We start from the raw sequence: 18,450 nt of genomic DNA, 5'->3' as shown, positions 1-18,450 counted from the left end.
CTGCATCGAGTATGGGCTATTTAAGGCCCTTATTGGGCCAAGATCTTTTTATAGCATGTTTGGGTTTTTTGTGAATAAAAACAAAACTCTCCTTTTTTCTCCTTTTCTGTTTATAATATCCACTTATTTCATTATTCACTTCACTACTGGAAACACTTTGGTAAAAAAAAAAATGTAATGCAAAGTATAATTGCTAGAATCCACACATATGAGTTATGTTTACTGTTATCAAGATTTAATTTAGCATATATAAAACTGAATCATTGATCCAGTAACCTTTAAAAAAATGGATTTTCCCAGCAGATAGTGTGTCAAAAAGACTCGAGAGCACCGTTAATCCGGGCATCTTTTCACGTTGATGTAAAGAAAGAAAGAAAGAGAGTTGTACTTTGAAATGGACGACACGTGAGCGGCGAAGGCAAAGGACCCAGTCGTCTGCGTGCTCGTGCTAAGCCGCCACCGACGTGAAACACGTGCGTCCCATGCATTATGATGATCATATTAACACAAAACTTTTTTTCCCAAATAAAGTTATCAAACAAAACAATACTCTCTTGTTTGTATTAGTTTGTATGTAGCGTAGATAAGAAAGTATACAAGGTAGACAAAAAAGTAGTTAAAAGAAACATATCATAACACGTGTTTTAGTTAACTTTTTCATAGACATTAATCACTGTGTTTCAGTTATAAACTTAAGAATACATAGACATTTCTAATAGCACTCCTGCTTGATTCTCTGCCAAAACTTCAAGCTTCCTTTTTGATCTCATCGTGCGGTTGACGATATTAACGAATCATCCTTTACATCTCGCAAGGACTTCCTCTGTTTTCGAATCTTAAAAGCTGCTAGCTGCGAAGAAGAAGCACCGAATCTCCAATAGTTATTGATTAGAGAAACCGTGAAGATGAAGTTCGGAGTATTCACACTCTCTTTAGTTCTGATCATGGAACTAGCTTTTGGTACATTCTTGGTGGAGAAGAACAACCTTAAATTAACTTCACCTGACACCATCAAAGGTGTTTACGAATGTGCCATTGGGAACTTTGGGATTCCAAAATACGGTGGAACTCTTGTCGGTACCGTCGTGTATCCCATGTCTAACCATAAGGCCTGTAAGAGCTTCAGCGAGTTCGGCGTCTCCTTCAAGTCCTCACCTGGAAGCTTACCCACTTTCCTTCTTATTGATCGAGGAGGTTTGACTTCTTTCTTTTCTCTGTCACGTTCCTTCTTGTTACTGATCAGACAAGGTTGATTTTTTTAAGAGTGTTTAGCTGATGTTCGATCTAACTCTATTTATATTATTTAAGGTTTTAATATGAATTGATCCTAACTATATATATATATATATATTTTATCCCTAGTAGATTGAACACTTAGTTAGAGGTTTTATGTTAGTGAGCTGAGATTTACTGAGTCACAAACATTTTTAGTTTAGTTTTATTAAAAATATTTTTGATAATTTAGGAACATGCCACTTATGTATATTAGGTTCTCTATGAACAGATTGTTACTTCGCTTTGAAGGCATGGAACGCTCAACAAGCCGGAGCGGCAGCCATTCTAGTAGCCGATAACAAACTCGAGCCACTAATCACAATGGACACACCAGAAGAAGACAATGCTAATGCAGACTATATAGAAAAGATCAACATTCCTTCAGCACTAATCAGCAAATCGTTAGGAGACAGCATAAAGTCTGCTATATCCGATGGCAACATGGTCAACATGAAACTGGACTGGACCGAGTCGGTTCCACACCCGGACGAGCGTGTGGAATACGAGCTTTGGACCGACAGCAACGACGAGTGCGGGAAGAAATGCGACACGCAGATTGAGTTTCTCAAGAACTTTAAAGGGGCAGCTCAGATTCTAGAGAAAGGAGGGTACACTCAGTTCACACCGCATTTCATCACTTGGTATTGTCCCAAGGCGTTTATGCTGAGTAGGCAGTGCAAGTCTCAGTGTATCAACCATGGAAGGTACTGTGCTCCGGATCCTGAGCAGGATTTTACGAAAGGGTACGATGGAAAAGATGTTGTTGTTCAGAATCTGCGCCATGCTTGTGTCTTTAGAATGGCTAATGAGACTGGTAAGCCGTGGAAATGGTGGGACTATGCGACTGACTTTTCGGTTAGATGTCCCATGAGGTATAACAAGTATACAAGTGAATGTGCAGACGAAGTTATCAAGTCACTTGGTGAGTGTAATGAATGCTTCATTAGCTTATGATCAGATTCATTTCCCTTTAGCTAACTTCTTTTATGTTTGGTTTGGTATTAGGAATTGATCTCGAGAAGGTATACTTGTGTATGGGAGACACTGAGGGAGATGTAGAGAACCCAGTTCTTAAAGCAGAACAGGAGTCACAGGTTTTGTCTCTTTATGAAAGCTAGTTGTGACTTCTAACTAGCTTGGAGCTAGTGTCATTTTACGATTATATAATACAGGTAGGTAAAGGTTCTCGTGGAGACGTTTCTATCCTCCCAACACTTGTGGTGAACAACAGGCAATACAGAGGTACTACTACTCAGAGCCATACTAACCTATTTGATTGTTTCTGATTTAATTGTTTGTGGTCTTATTAGGTAAGTTGGAGAAAGGAGCAGTGCTAAAAGCGTTATGCGCAGGGTTTCAGGAGTCAACGGAACCAGCTATATGCTTAACTGAAGGTCACATTCCTCTGAAAGATTATCCTAAAACATAGTTATTTACATTATCAATAACTTGGAGGAGACTATTGCTTTTTTTCTTTTTTTTTTGGCTTGTTACAGATCAAAACACCAATGAATGTTTAGAAAACAATGGTGGATGCTGGCAAGATAGAGCTGCTAACATTACTGCATGCCTGGTATCCACTTGAGCTTTGATCTTATAAAAAAAAGTTGTTATGCTGCTGCTTCTGAATCTGATTGCCTTTTTTGTTTGTTCTGAATTGGTATTATTAGGATACTTTCAGGGGAAGACTGTGTGAGTGTCCTACTATTCAAGGTGTTAAATTTGTTGGTGACGGTTACACTCACTGCAAAGGTAAAATTAGTTTTGACATTTTAGCATTGCTGCTATTTTTGTAACTTTTTGAATAGTCTTCCTAAGTTACATGTTGTGTGGAGTATGGGACTCAGAAGAATACAAATATGCTTTTACTATTTCACTAAGTGTTGTTGCATGCTGGTGGTGGTTCTTTTTTTTTTTTTGTTCTTAAATATAATTTGGTACTTGTTGACAGCTTCTGGAGCTATGCGCTGTGGAATCAACAATGGAGGATGCTGGAGAGAAACCAGAGGTGGCTACACATACTCTGCTTGCACTGTAAGTATTAAAGCTATTTTGCCAACTTCTAATGTCTCCGCAAATCATTTTTTGGAGTATTAAAGAAACTCTTTTTGAAAATGTGTTTTTTATTAGGATGATCATTCAAGTGCTTGCAAATGCCCGCCTGGTTTCAAGGGGGATGGTGTAAAGAGCTGTGAAGGTATGTGCATGCATATGTACTAGTCTTTCCTGTGCAACCCAACTTAGTAAAAGACATAACACCATATGTGATCTTTTTGGGGTGTTCTGTTTGTATTGGCAGATGTGGATGAGTGCAAAGAGAAACTGGCTTGCCAATGCCCTGAGTGTAAATGCAAAAACACATGGGGAAGTTATGAATGCAGCTGCAGGAAGGGTTTGTTTTACTTGCGTGAGCATGATACTTGCATTGGTAACAATTCTTCAAAATTCCACCTCGAAATGTTGCAATTAAGAAACTCTGGCACTCTTAAGCTGAACTGTGTTTGATCATCAGGAGCATTTGGAGTGGTGAAGCTAGGCTGGAGCTTTGTGTTGATACTCTTACTAGCGTTAACAGCTGCGACTCTTTCAGGATATGCTATCTACAAATACAGAATCAGGGTAATAATGTTCACTTCATATAGATGCTTGAAGACTTTGATACCTCTATTTTATAACCAAAGAAACATTGATTGTTGCATATGTGCAGCATTACATGGACTCGGAGATTCGGTCCATCATGGCGCAGTACATGCCTCTGGACAGCCAGCCCAACCGTACTGAAACTCATATGGACCTTTGAATCATATCTCTCTGTTTGATGAGTTCAAAGATGACTCTTCTTTTTTTAGTTTTACCAACTTTTTGTTTGATCTATTTTTAGTATAATGCAACTTAGACCACCACACAATAAGCCTGGTTCCTCTTTTTTAGTTTGAATCCGTTTTTTTCCTCCAAGAACATGCTCTTATGTCCCAATGACACAAACTATCAAACTGGTATGATCAGTTCCTATATGGATCTTCTAGTCCTGCAACCTTTGATCTTTGATGCAACTTAGAAACCAACAAAAATAAGCCTATCACTTCTCCCTTTCGGTTCTTTCTTCACAACCATGCTATCAGAGTGACCATTACCCACTTAACATCTGAACATTAATCGGAGCTGTAACATTTTAAAGTCACAAGAAATCTCAGTTCAATTCATTATGCTTTCTTTTGTTGGTGGCATCTCCAGATGATTCTGACCTGTTTATTGTTTGTTGATATGTGGTAAAAGGACTCCACAAAATCCAAATACAGATAAGTACACAGAAGTTTAGAAAATGATTGATCACAAAAGTTGTACACAACTTAAAAGAGAGAACACAGACTTCGGATATCACTAAAACAGAGTATGATGCTCATGTTACCATTTCTCTATCCTTCTCTTCTTACAAACCCTTCGCCTGTTTCATCTCCTTCTCCAGCTGGTTTTTCGTTTGGTCCCTTTTCTTTGTTGCTCATCAACTTGTACCCGTAAAACGCCAACACACCGCCACTGCAACAATAATCCAACAAATTTAAAACCTTCTTGATAATGTAGATCCTAATAAAACTTGTATATGCAAGTAAAGTGCGTTTTTTTTTCCTATGGAACATGAATCTAAGAACTGAATGTAAATGTGTAAGGATCTTCCTACAATCATCTCTCGTGTTGCATTACTGAAATTGTAATGTAAAAGAACTGTTTTGAGTGTTTACCTAGTAAGGGTGGTCAAAAACCCCATGAACGTAGATCTCTGTAGAAAGATAACCAGGAGAGTGAGCTTCATTCAAAGCAACTTTTCAAAAAAATGAACTGAACCATCTGAAATGTAAATACATTACCTGAAATAGTACCAACTTCAACTCTCTCAAAAATATGATTGCCACTATGGCTGTTGAACATACATTACAACATGGAAACAAATGAGTTTTATCAAGTTTGGTTAACATCAAAAATATCGGAGAAATCACATTGGTGAAATGACAATTTATCGACTAATATCAACATATATAACTGAACAAGTCCCAGTATCTTGAAATAAACCTTCGTCCTATACAAGTCAACTATGCAAGAGAGTCTATACAGAATAAAAAAAAAAGAACTTTACTAACCCATCTGTCCTTTTAAGAACTTAGCAGATGACTCTCCAATCCTCTGAGCCTTAAGACTAGCCATGCTCAGTGCAAAAAGAGCTCCACCAAGAATGACCCCAAACCTAATGGCAGGAATGCTCCCCGATATCATAAAGGAAAGGAAACCACCCACAAACAGAAGCAGACCTGTACAAATAAAAAGACAATCCTTTTAGTCATCCAACCACGCACACCATAAAGGTTTTAAAACAAGATGTTTTACCATAAGGTATCCCAACATGAAAATCTTGAGTCCGAGACACATCCCTCAGATCCTCAGTGGAAGAGAAAGCTTCAACAATCTCCTTCACATCAGAAGGTGACTCCTCCGCTGCTTTCAAAATATACTCTCTCCCTTCCTCCCCAACCTCTTTAGCCTTAGTACCCAACTCTTCCTTGGCCTTCTCCGCTTGAATCCTAAGCTGCTCGGAAGTATCTTTCAAAATAGTCATCGCCTTTTGCGAGTTCACATTGTACGCCTCCGAGGACACGCTCTGAATCTTCGAAACCTGCTCCTTGACAGACGCGAGGGTTTGCTTCCACGCCTCCTGAGATGTATCAACATCGTCACCATCTACTACACTCTTCTCCTTCTCCTTCTCCACCTCAACACTTGATGGTTCCTGTTCCAAGGGGCTAAGCTTTCAGATATCACATAAAGTGTTGATTTTTGAAGAAAAGGACAAAACTTTTCACAGATTTTCAGGAACTCATAGCGAAACCCAATTCCCTAAACAGGAGCAATTGCAAGTTTGTTGAAGAAAAGGACAAAACTTTCGTTGATTTTCACGAACTCAAACCAAAACCCTAATTCCAAAACAGAGCAATTACAAGTTTTTTGTTTTGTTTTTGAGCAGAACTAGTAGTACTCACCGAATCCTCGTGGGAAGCAGCGGAAGCGACGAAGAAGGAGCGATTAAGCTTGGTATCTGAGGTAAACCGGAGACGCAGCCTTCCAGTACAAGAAACGAGAGATGGAGAAGTGGAGAGGCGTCGGGTGGGGAGGTGTTGGGAACGGAGAGAAGGAAGCGTGGCGTGTGGTAGGAGGCGAGAGTGAGGTCTGGGGAGGAAGGTTGAATTAGGGGTTCTGATGGACATCAGCTCCATTGGGATACTCATCGCCTTTGTGAAAGTGAGTACTCTCAGCGAGGGAGAAAGGTTTAGGCTTTAGGGATTCAGGAGCTGCCTTGTTACCGATGCTTTCTTCAGCTCAACGAAGCAAGGAACTTTTTTTTCACTAAAGGACTAAACGCGAAGAAAAGGATGTTTGAAAACGACGTCGGATCTTTCGGAAAAAATAAAATACCCTAAAGTGAATGTGATTGGGCTTAATGAAAAAAAATATCTCGATGGGTTTTGACAACATTGGAACAGTCGTCAACCCTCTGACTTGGTTAGAGTCTCTCTCTCAGTTTAACCATCCCAAACCGGGGATAAACCAATCGTCTCTATCCGGTTTCCTTTTAATGTGTTTTTCTTTAACCAGTTTGAATAATTGTGTTCTTATCGATGAAAAACAAAACTAATCAGCATTAGTAAGAATATCATATAATAACGTAACATCAATACTGAAATTGATATAACGTTGTCTGCAAACATAGTAGTACAACTGACCAATTAATAGGATCACCATAAAACAAGTAAGTTTTTAACTCTTAAAACAGTCATTAGAACATCTTATTTAACACTCGAATCCGGCGAGGCGAAGTTTCTCACAGAAACTTGAGAATTTTTACCCAACGTGAGTTGCTCCCCTAAATGAACAAATAATATTGATACGTAAACTACTAATAAAATATTTGCATTATATATTTCAAGAGAAAATAAAAAAGGTATGTAAAATAATTTATAAAATATTTGTATTATATTTTCTCATTCGTACCTATATACACGAGAATATGTCGGTTTGTCTGTCCTACTCTCCCACACAATTGAGTGTGTATGTAATAGGTCCGTCGTCATTATGTGAAAAAGAAATTGAATGGCACGACACATGGGTAGGATCGAGTCACTGTCCGTTTCCTAAACTTCGTCTCCCTCGTGGTAGTGCTACGTACTATTTTCTAGTCTTACTTTTGTGAACCTAGGTGTTTACTTGTACAAAAAAAAGGTGTGACAAAAAAAAAGGTGTTTACTTGTACAGTTCACTTAATCTTATTGGTGTATATTTTTTTGTAAATTAATCTTATTGGTGTATTTCTTAAGCTTTTAATGGATTTATCGAGGGTAGTCATTTTAAGTGTAAAATCTGCCTTTTGATGATGATAAGACGGTGTTCAAAACAAAACAAAAAAGATGATGATAAGACAATATTGGTGTGTCAGAGAAACGATAACTAAACGTAAAACATAAAGACTCCTAAAACTCATATCATAAGTAATTAAGTATATATAAGCACCCCCTACACGAAGGTTTAAAGAAGGCACCTAAAAGAAAATTAACATCAAAAGAGACAAAACATATCACCAACGCATCCGTATTAGATTAAGTTACACATATTAATAGACAATTTAAATTAACTAGACCAATTGAGAGACTACCATCTATCTAGTATCTACCATACACATTTAAAGCAAAATCTAGTAGAAGTCCTGGTTATGTAATTGATAGATACATATACATCAAAGCACTGCAAATACCAAGGGTTTGACTGGTAACTATGCAAAAGTACAAGGTTATCAACCGCATTTAGAATTAGTAGTATCAAAACGGTATTTTCAGCTTCTTTGTACTCTTATTTATATCCTCTCTTTAACGTTTAAGTATTCTGATACTTTTGACTATTTAATGTTGTCTCTTATCGCTCTGTGTCACCAAACAAGTTCTATGCCCCTTTAACGAATGAGCGTTAATAGTTTAACTTTATATATATCTCCTTTTCCAAGTTAACGTATGTGTGTTGGACGTAGCGATAAAAGTTACTTACAAAGATCATGGATTCAGGAAACATATTTTTATATAGAAGTATTAATAAATTTTATCATGTAAGATTATATCACTTGAAAAATATTTCTGGGTGGGGGCAACTTGAAGTATTAAAAAATCAACTGACTCCACGACCTCAACCCCCAGTGCATGTATACAAGTCTAGAAATTTTAATTGCTGATCCTTATTTCTAAAATTTGATTCACTCTTATACAAAAGAGCAACAAGAGTTGTTGTGTCTAGACTTTTGGGAGCCGTATGCAAAGTATACAATAAAAAAAATGCAAGTATACAATAATTTTGACGTTTTCTTTAACTATAGAAAAAAACATCACAAGTAAATTATAAAACTAAAAGTGAAAAGATAAATAACCTATCAATGATGAAAACATAGCCAAAACTAAATAAGAGTATAATTTCTTAATTCTACTTGATTGACTGAACCACCAACTCATAAGTGATCAGTGTATGCTAAAATCTAAATCGAATTAATAAATAGACCCCGAATATTTGTATAAGGAATGTGAGGGTTGTAATGTTTTCCATGGGTTGGCACGGTTCCTTGTAACAGTCCACCATTTTCTCGATTATCATGTCTAAACAAATAATAAATTAATAATTAAACAGTACCAAGCGTGGGGAATGTCTTGTTTACGTCATTTTCTGTTAAAAGTAAAATGATCCGTTACTTCCGAACTGTATTGCAAATTAAATATAATTTCCTTTTTTGTTTATGTTTGATATTTTTTGTTCATAACTATGAAACTAGACTAAGCTTTAGTAAGAATATAGAAGAATATGATAGAACATAAACCTTTTTTTAACAACAAAACTTAAACCTTAGATCTGAAATTCATATAACGTTGATTGTGAACATAGTACAGACGACCAAAGTGATAGGAGCATGACAACATAAAAGACAGGAAACTGAAAAACTCTAGAAACAACAACCACTGAAACATCTTATTTTAGTATTCTCTCATCCATTACATAATATTTGAAACGTCCGCATTAGCTTCATCCGACCGCAGCTCATTTCACACTGCAACCACATACCAATAAACATAACACCGTTTAAATAAATTACTCAAATCCCCAATTAAACAAAAAGAACTTTTAATATATACTTTTTTTTTGAAAAAAACCTTTAATATATACTTGTTACACCGGTATAAAAACCTCAAAATATTCATCGGTACATGGTTAAACCGAACTTCAAATCGTTAAATACAGTCTTTACTAAAACACTAAACCGTTAATGTATAAACTCTAGTTTTCATTTTTAAAATAATAATCTTGAAATTATCTACTTCTTGTTTAAAAATAACCTCAGAGAGAGAGAGAGAGAATAAGACATATATACCTGTTGCAGTTGGTGCTTTTGCTGATCTTGTAAGGGATATTGACTCCACATGCCTTAGGAAGTCCAGCTGCACGGGCAGCGTTGAGACTAGGGAAGGCGTTAGCGGCTCCTACAAGGCAACGGCAAGCTTGCTGACGGTCCGGGGTTGTACGGGCCAGGTTGTTTAGATTAGTAACGCCGCTGCAGCACGCTGGTGGAATGGTCGGCGCACCCTGGGCTAGGTAGCCAATGCACGCTGCCACGTTGGCGTTAACGGTGCCACAGTTCAGAGCCGCGTTCGATGTGATTGGACCGGCCACGATCATGCAGGTAAAGACCAAGCAGGCCAACTTCATTAGACCAGCCATATTTCTCTCTTAGATTTTGTTGTTTGCAAAATGAAATGTGTGTGGAATGATGAGTGATGAAGAGAGCTAAGAGAAGTGAGTGTTTATATAGACAAGGAGAGTTTATGTTATGAATGTGAATGCGATTTAGAAGAAGAAAGGAGTAGTTGGTTGGTTGTTGGTTTCATTTAATGTAGAGGTTCCTAGCTAATTATGTAGGACCTCACGTCTATATCGTTTGACATCTTAATTATTTTTATCTGTGACTTATACAACCTACGTTCTTGTTTTGCTATTGCATCATGTCTTAAGACTTCTAATTTTTATAAATGAGGTACTGAAAAAACAAAATGGGAAATACAGATGTGGATGTGGAAATAGTTATTGTACATACAACTATCATTATTTATCTATTTTTTATCTTAACATCACGTTCAATCTTTTCTATATAATTTGATAAAAAAAAAAAAGAATCATGCATGACGTACGTTGATTACCAGCAGTGCGTTCTCTCTCTCTCAGTTTACTCCGAAAAGACTATAAATATATATGTGCTTGAGTACAGATAAATGTTTCATTCTCAATTTACAAAACAAGAAAGAACACATATGAGCTTCAGACTCTCATCTTTCACATTGTCTTTCTCAAACAAACTCCAACTTATAGTTGTAAGAACTGCCGATATTATACTTTGAGAGCTATAGATTCAAAAGCAATTGGTGAATAATCAAATATATGTCAAACGCTTACTTTAGTAGCTTACTGTATATTTTCTGTGCGATCATAGTGTTACAATCTAAAAATTGACGAGGCAAGAAGAATCAGCAGAGCTGTTTTTGACGAGCATAAATCAAATGGTATAAATATTTAACATGAATTGGAGTTTCTTTTTTTTCTTAAACTTATGGATTCGAGATTTTTTTTGTTTCTATGATATCTCCAGATCTAAGATTAACACAACGTGTTTCCGATAGATAACTGATTTGGTTGTAATTATTTTTTTTTCCAGAAAAAAATTACTCCGTGAGGATAACATAGAAGATATAGGTTTGTCCTGTCATCCCAAACCTCCCAAACCATAGAATATGGTTCGTCATTATGCGAAAAAAACTGACTGATACACGTAGCAAAATTGAATGCACAACACATGGGTAGGATGGGCTCACTGTAGGTGACTCGGTTGCTTTGCTTTTCAAAGCCACAGTCACATTGATCTCCACTCTCCAATAATACTATTCTCTAGTCTTATTCTGGTAGTGTTACAAAAAAGTCTTATTCTGGTAAAACTAGGTACTTTTACTTGTACATTTCACTAGACTTTTATAAGGATTTATAGATTGATTTAAATGATTTAGATTTAACTTTTGCAGGATTTACAAATTGATTTTAATGATTTAGATTTTACTTTTGCAAGGATTTATAAATTGATTAATTAAAATGTAGTATGTGTCTTTGTTAATAAGAAAAAAAAAATACAGTGCGCAAAATGACTCGAACAGTGTTATTAATTTTTCATGTTTTCCTAAAGGAAAAAAAAAACTTGTAACATTCTGATTATTTTCTTTTAAAAAAATTAAAAGAAATTTCAAATAAATCATATTAAGATAAATTTATTCAATAATACACAAGTTTTTAATTTATGATAGTAATTTTACTTATTTTTCTGGATTTATTTTTTACTGGCTTTATAAGATATCAAACTTAATAATGTAAATTTTCAAATAGAAATAGTATATTTTCTAATTTATTACTTATGTCGACCCTCATTCAATATACACCAAGAAATTTTAATAGTTTAATTTTTCTTATCTACCATCCTACCGCATGATAATGATTTTGCTCTGTCAGCATTTATATAAGATATTAACATTCAAATTTGAAAATTTATTGACTAATTAGGTGTTTTTTTGCACCATGTGCAGAAATAAAAATTATAAAATATATATTTAAAAATAAAATTTTGCTACTTTTTAGATTTATTATCTGCTTACAACACAATTTTAATTTTTAATTTAATTATATGTAAAAACTAAGATTTTTTTTTAAAAAATTATATCTTAGAAAGATTTTATCTATTTATTTTGGTTAAAATGTATTGAATCAAATTTTTAAAAATTAAGAAAAAGTGTTGTTAGGTAGTTGTCAAAGCGTAAAATTAAATAATATTTTTAAAATTCGTAGATATTAAAAAACATGCATAAAATTTCGAAGAATTGTTTTAGTAATAAAAATTATAAAAATTGTAGATATTAAAAAGAAACTAATGGTATTGAGATTAAAATATGAAAAAACATGCATAAAAATATTTCTATTTCTACTATTATATTGTTATATTGATGATGACATATAAGTTATTACCATATATAAAAAACTTGTTTATAAATATAAATTAAACATTTAATATAAATATTCATATCATAGTTAATTCTAAGTCATGTCATTCTTATTAGTATGGATGTCATTTTAAAAAAAAATCAATATGATCATTTCTTAAACAACGTCTAGATAAACCACACCAGTTCATTTATCCTATTTTTGTAAGAATGAAGCTTTCCGTTTGGCTATTTTAAGCTACTAATTTGTATTTTTATCTTTAGTAGTAGTACTATGTTTTTTACTTAGTGTTATTTTGGTCCGATAATATCTTAAAGGTTCTCTATGTGGCTATCCATAGCCAGATATAAACCGTAGTTTCATTCATCTGTAATCTTAAGAAGAAAAAATAGTATTCACTGTTTCATATATGTCGGTGCCTAAAGGGCTACAAAACTTAGAACATCTCCATTGAGGGTTCAATGGAGAGGTTCACACGCTTTTCGAAAAAAAAAATATTAAAATATTATAAAGATCTGAACCTGTCTCTTGGAAGTTCACTGCAGTGAACCCGCCTCTTCACTGTAGCGCGGGCCCCACGACACGTGGCGGCCCGCGACTGGTCCAATTTTTTTTTTTTTTTTTTTTTTAAGAAAATCAAAAAGAAAAAGAAAAAATTTAATAATAAAAAAATCAAAAATATGAACCCCAAGAGGGGTTCATTGATGGAGATGCTCTAAGAACTAGACACCTAATAAAATGCCACATGCAACATAGTATATGTGGGCACAAGACGTGTGAGCTAAAAGTATATGGTGTAAATACATAGGACCCAAAAGAAAAGATGTAGATCAATGTATTTCATAAAAAAAATGTATTTCATGAAAATACATAGGACCCAAAGAAAAGATGTAGATCAATGTATTTCATGAAACATCGTTATCAATTTTAATTTACATCGGGACGCCATGTGCCTAGAAATTCTGACAATTTACTTGTACTAATCGATATTGAGTCAAAAACTTTTAACACTCCACGTCTCAACATCGATCCTATCTGACCCAAACAAAATGATCCGTATATATTTGGATTCAACTTAATCCGAAGTGAACTTTAAAAAAAATCACATCAAAGTAAAATAATATTTAAAATAGTGTATGTATTTATCTTTTCTAAATATGGATATGCTTGTCGTATTTAATGATCGTCTTAAAAATACTTAAAATTAAATAATTTAGTTATATTATATATTATTTTTGTATTGCTGAGGAATTCTATTGAAGTTGAGTTGGAAATGCTTTATGTTGAAACAATCCTATGCAAAGTAGTCTAGTTTCAGCAATATGTATATATTCCGTGTAACAAAAAAAAACAGAAAAAACAACGGTCCAAATACCTATTTTTATGTGTAATCACCGATCCAAATAATATCATATGTATACGATTGGGCACTGGGCAGTGCTGGTTGGGGGCTAACCAGGCTTATTGCATGCATAATTTGAAGGCATTTGGATGAATTACAAAACAGTCAACTTACAAATTTTCATATACTTTATGACTAATGAGTCTGACTTACTTTACATAAAGAGCCAAATAATAATAAAATAGCCACTATACTAGCTTATGACATGTTAGCAAATCTAAGCTTGTACCAAAATATTGGTTATAACAATTGGGATCCAAATCTATCTTGGGTGTTTGAGTTTGCCCAAACGAAAAAAAAAATCCTATATACTAATTAACAATCCGTTAAAACTATCGACTGAACTCGAGGCAAGTCTTCTAGACAAGTCATTTGTGTTATTGTAATAAACCAACCTCCAGATTATTGCTACCAACATCATCACCATCTTCGACTTGAAGATGGATGGTTTCTTCTTCCGAATGACTTCTATCGGTGGCAGATGAGGTAAGTTCCTCCGCTCGCTTCACCTGGTGAGTCCAGTCCGTACGAATCAACGTACAAAGCATCATAACCAAACATGTAATCTGCGCAGCCAGAAGTCCATACCATAGCCCACAAAACCCAACTTTAAACCCAAACGTGGTCGTGACTGCCACAGGCAAGCCCACGATGTAGAACGCGCAGAGGTTAACGCGTACTCCATCTTTAGGCCTCGCTGTGCCCGTTAAAACTCCACAAGCGGCCGTCTGTGGCGAGTTCCCGATCTCGCAAAGCCCCAAGATAGGAAGTGCTGACGAAATCAAACCGAGAATCTCCGGTTCGTCCGTGAACATCTTTCCCCAAACCGATTTAAGGGCGGTCACAAAAGCAGCAGCTGATAAACCATACGCTACCGCGAGTATCAAACCGATGACGGTCGTACATTGAGCTCGGGTGGGTTGTCCTCCACCAAGTGCGTGTGCTACACGGGTCGCAATAGCGCTGCTTATAGCGAACGGAACTACGTAGAGTATCCCCGTTGTCTGAATCAATATCCCCATGGCGGACACACTTGCTTTAGGGTTCCCGAGAAGCCCACAAAGGAAAAGCATGATCTCATACCACCAATACTCCAAACAAACTGAGATGGCGCTTGGTGCCGCTAGAGAAAGCAATGGCCACCAGCCGCGGAAAAGCGACCGCAAAGCAAGCCCTTGCCACGGTTTGATTAGAGAATCCGAAAAGAACGTGTAGACGAGCAGTCCCACGTTGATGTTAATAGTGTTAAAAGCCATCGCGACCGCTACTCCTTTAACACCTAAACGCATACGCTTAACGAAGACGTAACTAAATAGAGGATGGAGAAGAATGGATACGATGGCAGATATCGTCAACGGTGACGTTAAGCCTTGCGTTCTGAGGAATGTTCGGAGCGGGTGGAGCATGGCTTGAGCCAGTAACTCAGGGATGAAGAAGACCATGTAAGTTTTGGATACTTCGGTTATATCCGGGTCCTGACCCAACATGAGGAAAATGGGTTCGATGTTGAGCCATGCAACGGCGATTGGTATAGAAACGACGATTAAGAGACATAACATTTTCTGAAACGTGTGACTAAGTACGGTCCAGCGTTTGGCTCCAAAGGCTTGACCACATATTGGGTCCATACCAACAGAAAGACCTTTGAGTACGGAGACTCCGGTGATGTTACCGAAGCCCATGGCGAGTGCACCGCCAGCGAGCTCGACTTCTCCGAGGTGACTAAGGAACCACATTGAGATTATTGATCTTGAGAAGATGAGGAGTGATGTCATAACGATCGGGCATGCTATTTTTGTGAGCGACGCCACTTCCTCTCCCACCTGCATGGAAAAACAAAGTTATGTTATTTTCAATTAATGAACACTGTTTATTATTTAGGCTTATAACAAAACGCATTCAAGGAAAATATTATATTGAACGAGGATGAAGAAGACCATGTAGCATGCCCTAGATATAACTTATATCATATAAGTAAGTATATTTGACAATTAGACATAAAAATAGTAGTAATTTTGTATGTATATCTCTGTATAACGTTTAATATGATATTTCGTTCACATTTAAGTTTATACTCATTAGCACTTGTTATCTACACAAAGCTAAACGACGTTGAACAAAGAGAAATTAAACAAGTTTATTTTATAAATTAATTAGCAAAATGTATAAAAGTAGCATTTGAATAATTTTCTGTATTTAAAGTAAAATGACCAATATTTATAAAACAAAAAATAGTGTTAGAGAAAATATTATTGTGATAAACAGAAGGATAAACAAATAATACGATGAATATTTTTTTTGGTCAAAATAATATGACGAATATTTATCATTAAAATAATTAAGAGCGATTTGGAAGCACGAGGAAGATGGCCGCATCACATGGCCACTGGGACTGGAATGAGAAAGTTCAAAAAGAAGAAAAAAGATTTAAATTATATACCCTTAGAACTGAATAATCAAATTTCATAAGTGACAGAAAAGCGAATGACTAACTGTAACAACACTCTACGACGGGATGAGGTAGCACAAGTTGTAAGGGCCTTGGGGGCCAATGGTCATGCTCATGGGTTCGAACCATCTGGAGGGGAACTACCTCTTCTATATTACCAAATGCGGTACTGGGTGTTGGACCTTGTCCTCAATCCAAGTATTAACCCTTCCGGGTGAAGTGGACCGCTGTCTGACTGGACCCGGGGGAATGATCCGTGTAAGTGGAGAACCCCCGGATTATCAAAAAAAAAAAAAAAAAAAACAACACTCTACGATCTTTTTAAATGAAAATCATCATGCATGAGTTCTAAAAAGTCACCTGTTTATTTTCTTATGAAAAAACAAATTCAGCTTAAACATCTTTTTTTACATGGAGAGCACCTTTATTAGAATCTAATCAAAAGTTTTCAAAATATTAGAAAATACAAATATTACAAATAATTAGATAAGTATCTAACAATTCTTAGAACCCAACCAATAATATCTCAATTGTTGGTTGTGTTTCCAAACAATTTTAGATACTTTTCATTAAATTGTACTTTTTATATATGCATATCAACATGTAAGTTGAGACTCCCATGGCAAAAACTCCCAATGGAGTTGCTCTCTGTTTCAATAGAAGAAATACCAATATTGTAGCATATAATCGTCTTGGAAAAGTATACATGTAATGAACAGTACTGTTTCTTTTAAGATAGAAGATTATTTCAAGAAAGTAAATCATAAAGTAACTAGATTATTTTAAATGGAACTAACATAAGATAATAAAGTACTTTGTACTAACTAAAGGAACTAATAAAAAAATATTGAGATTTGGAAACTTTCCCAAGTACAACTAAAAAACATTAACTCAGTCCATGACACTGCGGATACATATCATGCCAGTGGCAGTGACACGTTATGCATACATATGAATATCAATATACATACACACACAATCAAACATTAAATATACATAGACAATAGACTATATAAAATCAGGACTGCATATAATGGATGTCAATACATTTGTTTGCTAAGTGAAATATTTGACGTTTTCTTTAAACAGATTGTTCTAAAAGAGATGCATTACTTTCCATTAAAATTCTATAAAACAGTCAAAATTAGCAAGCATTCAATCTAGTCTACGATCAAGTTCCAAGAATTCCCTATTATTTACACCCCCCCACAATACTGTAAATTTGACTGAAATGAAACAAATCCATCAAAATCAACTAATTGGCTTGTTAAACATCGGGAACAGTATGATTCTGAATATGTGAATATGGTCCTGAATCATGAAACTAGTTGCATAGCAAAAACACACGAGAACTATGAAATATTTTGTGGAAGAAAACCTATGATAATAAAAAGATAAAAGGAAAGCTAAACAAGCCTCATTGAAAGGGATGCGGCGGAGTCCAGCGGAGAATTTGGTGTTGCTGCTACTTCCTTCTTTGACGGACGTTGAAACGTCGAGTTCTACGTTTATAATCTCTCCAGATTCACTGCTATTCATGTTGGATCTGCACATGCTCACATAAATAGATACTTGTATACTATATATTATCACACTTCGCTTGTAACAAAAATAAAATTTGGTAACTACGCAAAAAGGACTGACATAGAAACTCGGAACGAGTGTGTGTGTGTGTGTGGGGGTGTACGAGTGTGAGTGTGAGTGTGAGTGTGAGATAGGAGAAGAATGTTTAAGTTCCTTCCCCTCGTATTTATGTACGTTTACATTAGTTCACCATAATCTCTTTTATTTTACAAATTTACTCGCTTTTTCCATTTTTTTTAAATATATGTATAGGGCTATTATTTTTATTTTCTTTCGGTAACCTGTTTATCGGTTTAGTTATGTACACAATTATTGGTTTCCATAATCTCTGTTATTGATGTTTACTACATTGTTATATTGGACTTAACTAGTTAACTAAAGTTTCCTTTGTACTTTATTTTCCACTTATAGAAACGTTTGATACTTGATAGTTTTTTTTAACACCCGTTTGATACTTATAGTAAAAATCAAATAAACTGCCAACTTCGTCTTTTTCAGAATAATGTTTTTTTTTTGTGTGCAAGATTAATGTTTGAACCTATATCTTCCTACACAGTATACATATATACTTCCCTCATCTAGTCCTTAAGACTAAACAATATATTATATTCTAGGAATTATATATGTATTTAAA

General features: G+C 35.4%; 4 protein-coding genes across 4 annotated transcripts; 1 reads left to right on the top strand and 3 right to left on the bottom strand.

The window, feature by feature from the left end:
* The first annotated feature begins 691 nt into the window (after positions 1-691).
* On the top strand, positions 692-4,212 carry LOC108806739 (vacuolar-sorting receptor 1). Its single transcript, XM_018578926.2, has 12 exons — positions 692-1,194; positions 1,505-2,197; positions 2,281-2,369; positions 2,448-2,517; positions 2,586-2,669; positions 2,772-2,848; positions 2,946-3,027; positions 3,227-3,309; positions 3,406-3,472; positions 3,575-3,703; positions 3,788-3,894; positions 3,983-4,212. The coding sequence occupies exons 1-12, from the start codon at positions 906-908 to the stop codon at positions 4,073-4,075; spliced, it is 1,863 nt and encodes a 620-aa protein (XP_018434428.2). The 5' UTR covers positions 692-905; the 3' UTR covers positions 4,076-4,212.
* A 298-nt stretch (positions 4,213-4,510) lies between these two features.
* Positions 4,511-6,757, bottom strand: LOC108813668 (protein FATTY ACID EXPORT 3, chloroplastic). The gene is made up of 6 exons (XM_018586297.2): positions 6,306-6,757; positions 5,656-6,055; positions 5,412-5,579; positions 5,142-5,191; positions 5,016-5,053; positions 4,511-4,812 (listed from the first exon to the last, which is right to left on the bottom strand). Exons 1-6 carry the CDS (start codon positions 6,549-6,551, stop codon positions 4,692-4,694), a joined length of 1,023 nt encoding a protein of 340 aa, XP_018441799.1. The 5' UTR covers positions 6,552-6,757; the 3' UTR covers positions 4,511-4,691.
* A 2,434-nt stretch (positions 6,758-9,191) lies between these two features.
* LOC108806679 (non-specific lipid-transfer protein D) lies at positions 9,192-10,138 on the bottom strand. The gene is made up of 2 exons (XM_018578849.2): positions 9,722-10,138; positions 9,192-9,400 (listed from the first exon to the last, which is right to left on the bottom strand). The coding sequence occupies exons 1-2, from the start codon at positions 10,066-10,068 to the stop codon at positions 9,391-9,393; spliced, it is 357 nt and encodes a 118-aa protein (XP_018434351.1). The 5' UTR covers positions 10,069-10,138; the 3' UTR covers positions 9,192-9,390.
* A 3,761-nt stretch (positions 10,139-13,899) lies between these two features.
* Positions 13,900-15,797, bottom strand: LOC108811298 (protein DETOXIFICATION 53). Its single transcript, XM_018583342.2, has one exon. The coding sequence runs from the start codon at positions 15,610-15,612 to the stop codon at positions 14,161-14,163; it is 1,452 nt and encodes a 483-aa protein (XP_018438844.1). The 5' UTR covers positions 15,613-15,797; the 3' UTR covers positions 13,900-14,160.
* Positions 15,798-18,450: the final 2,653 nt, after the last annotated feature.

The sequence above is a fragment of the Raphanus sativus genome, chromosome 6 (assembly GCF_000801105.2).
Source record: "Raphanus sativus cultivar WK10039 chromosome 6, ASM80110v3, whole genome shotgun sequence".
Lineage (NCBI taxonomy): Eukaryota > Viridiplantae > Streptophyta > Magnoliopsida > Brassicales > Brassicaceae > Raphanus > Raphanus sativus.
This window is presented reverse-complemented; position numbering and strand designations above follow the sequence as displayed.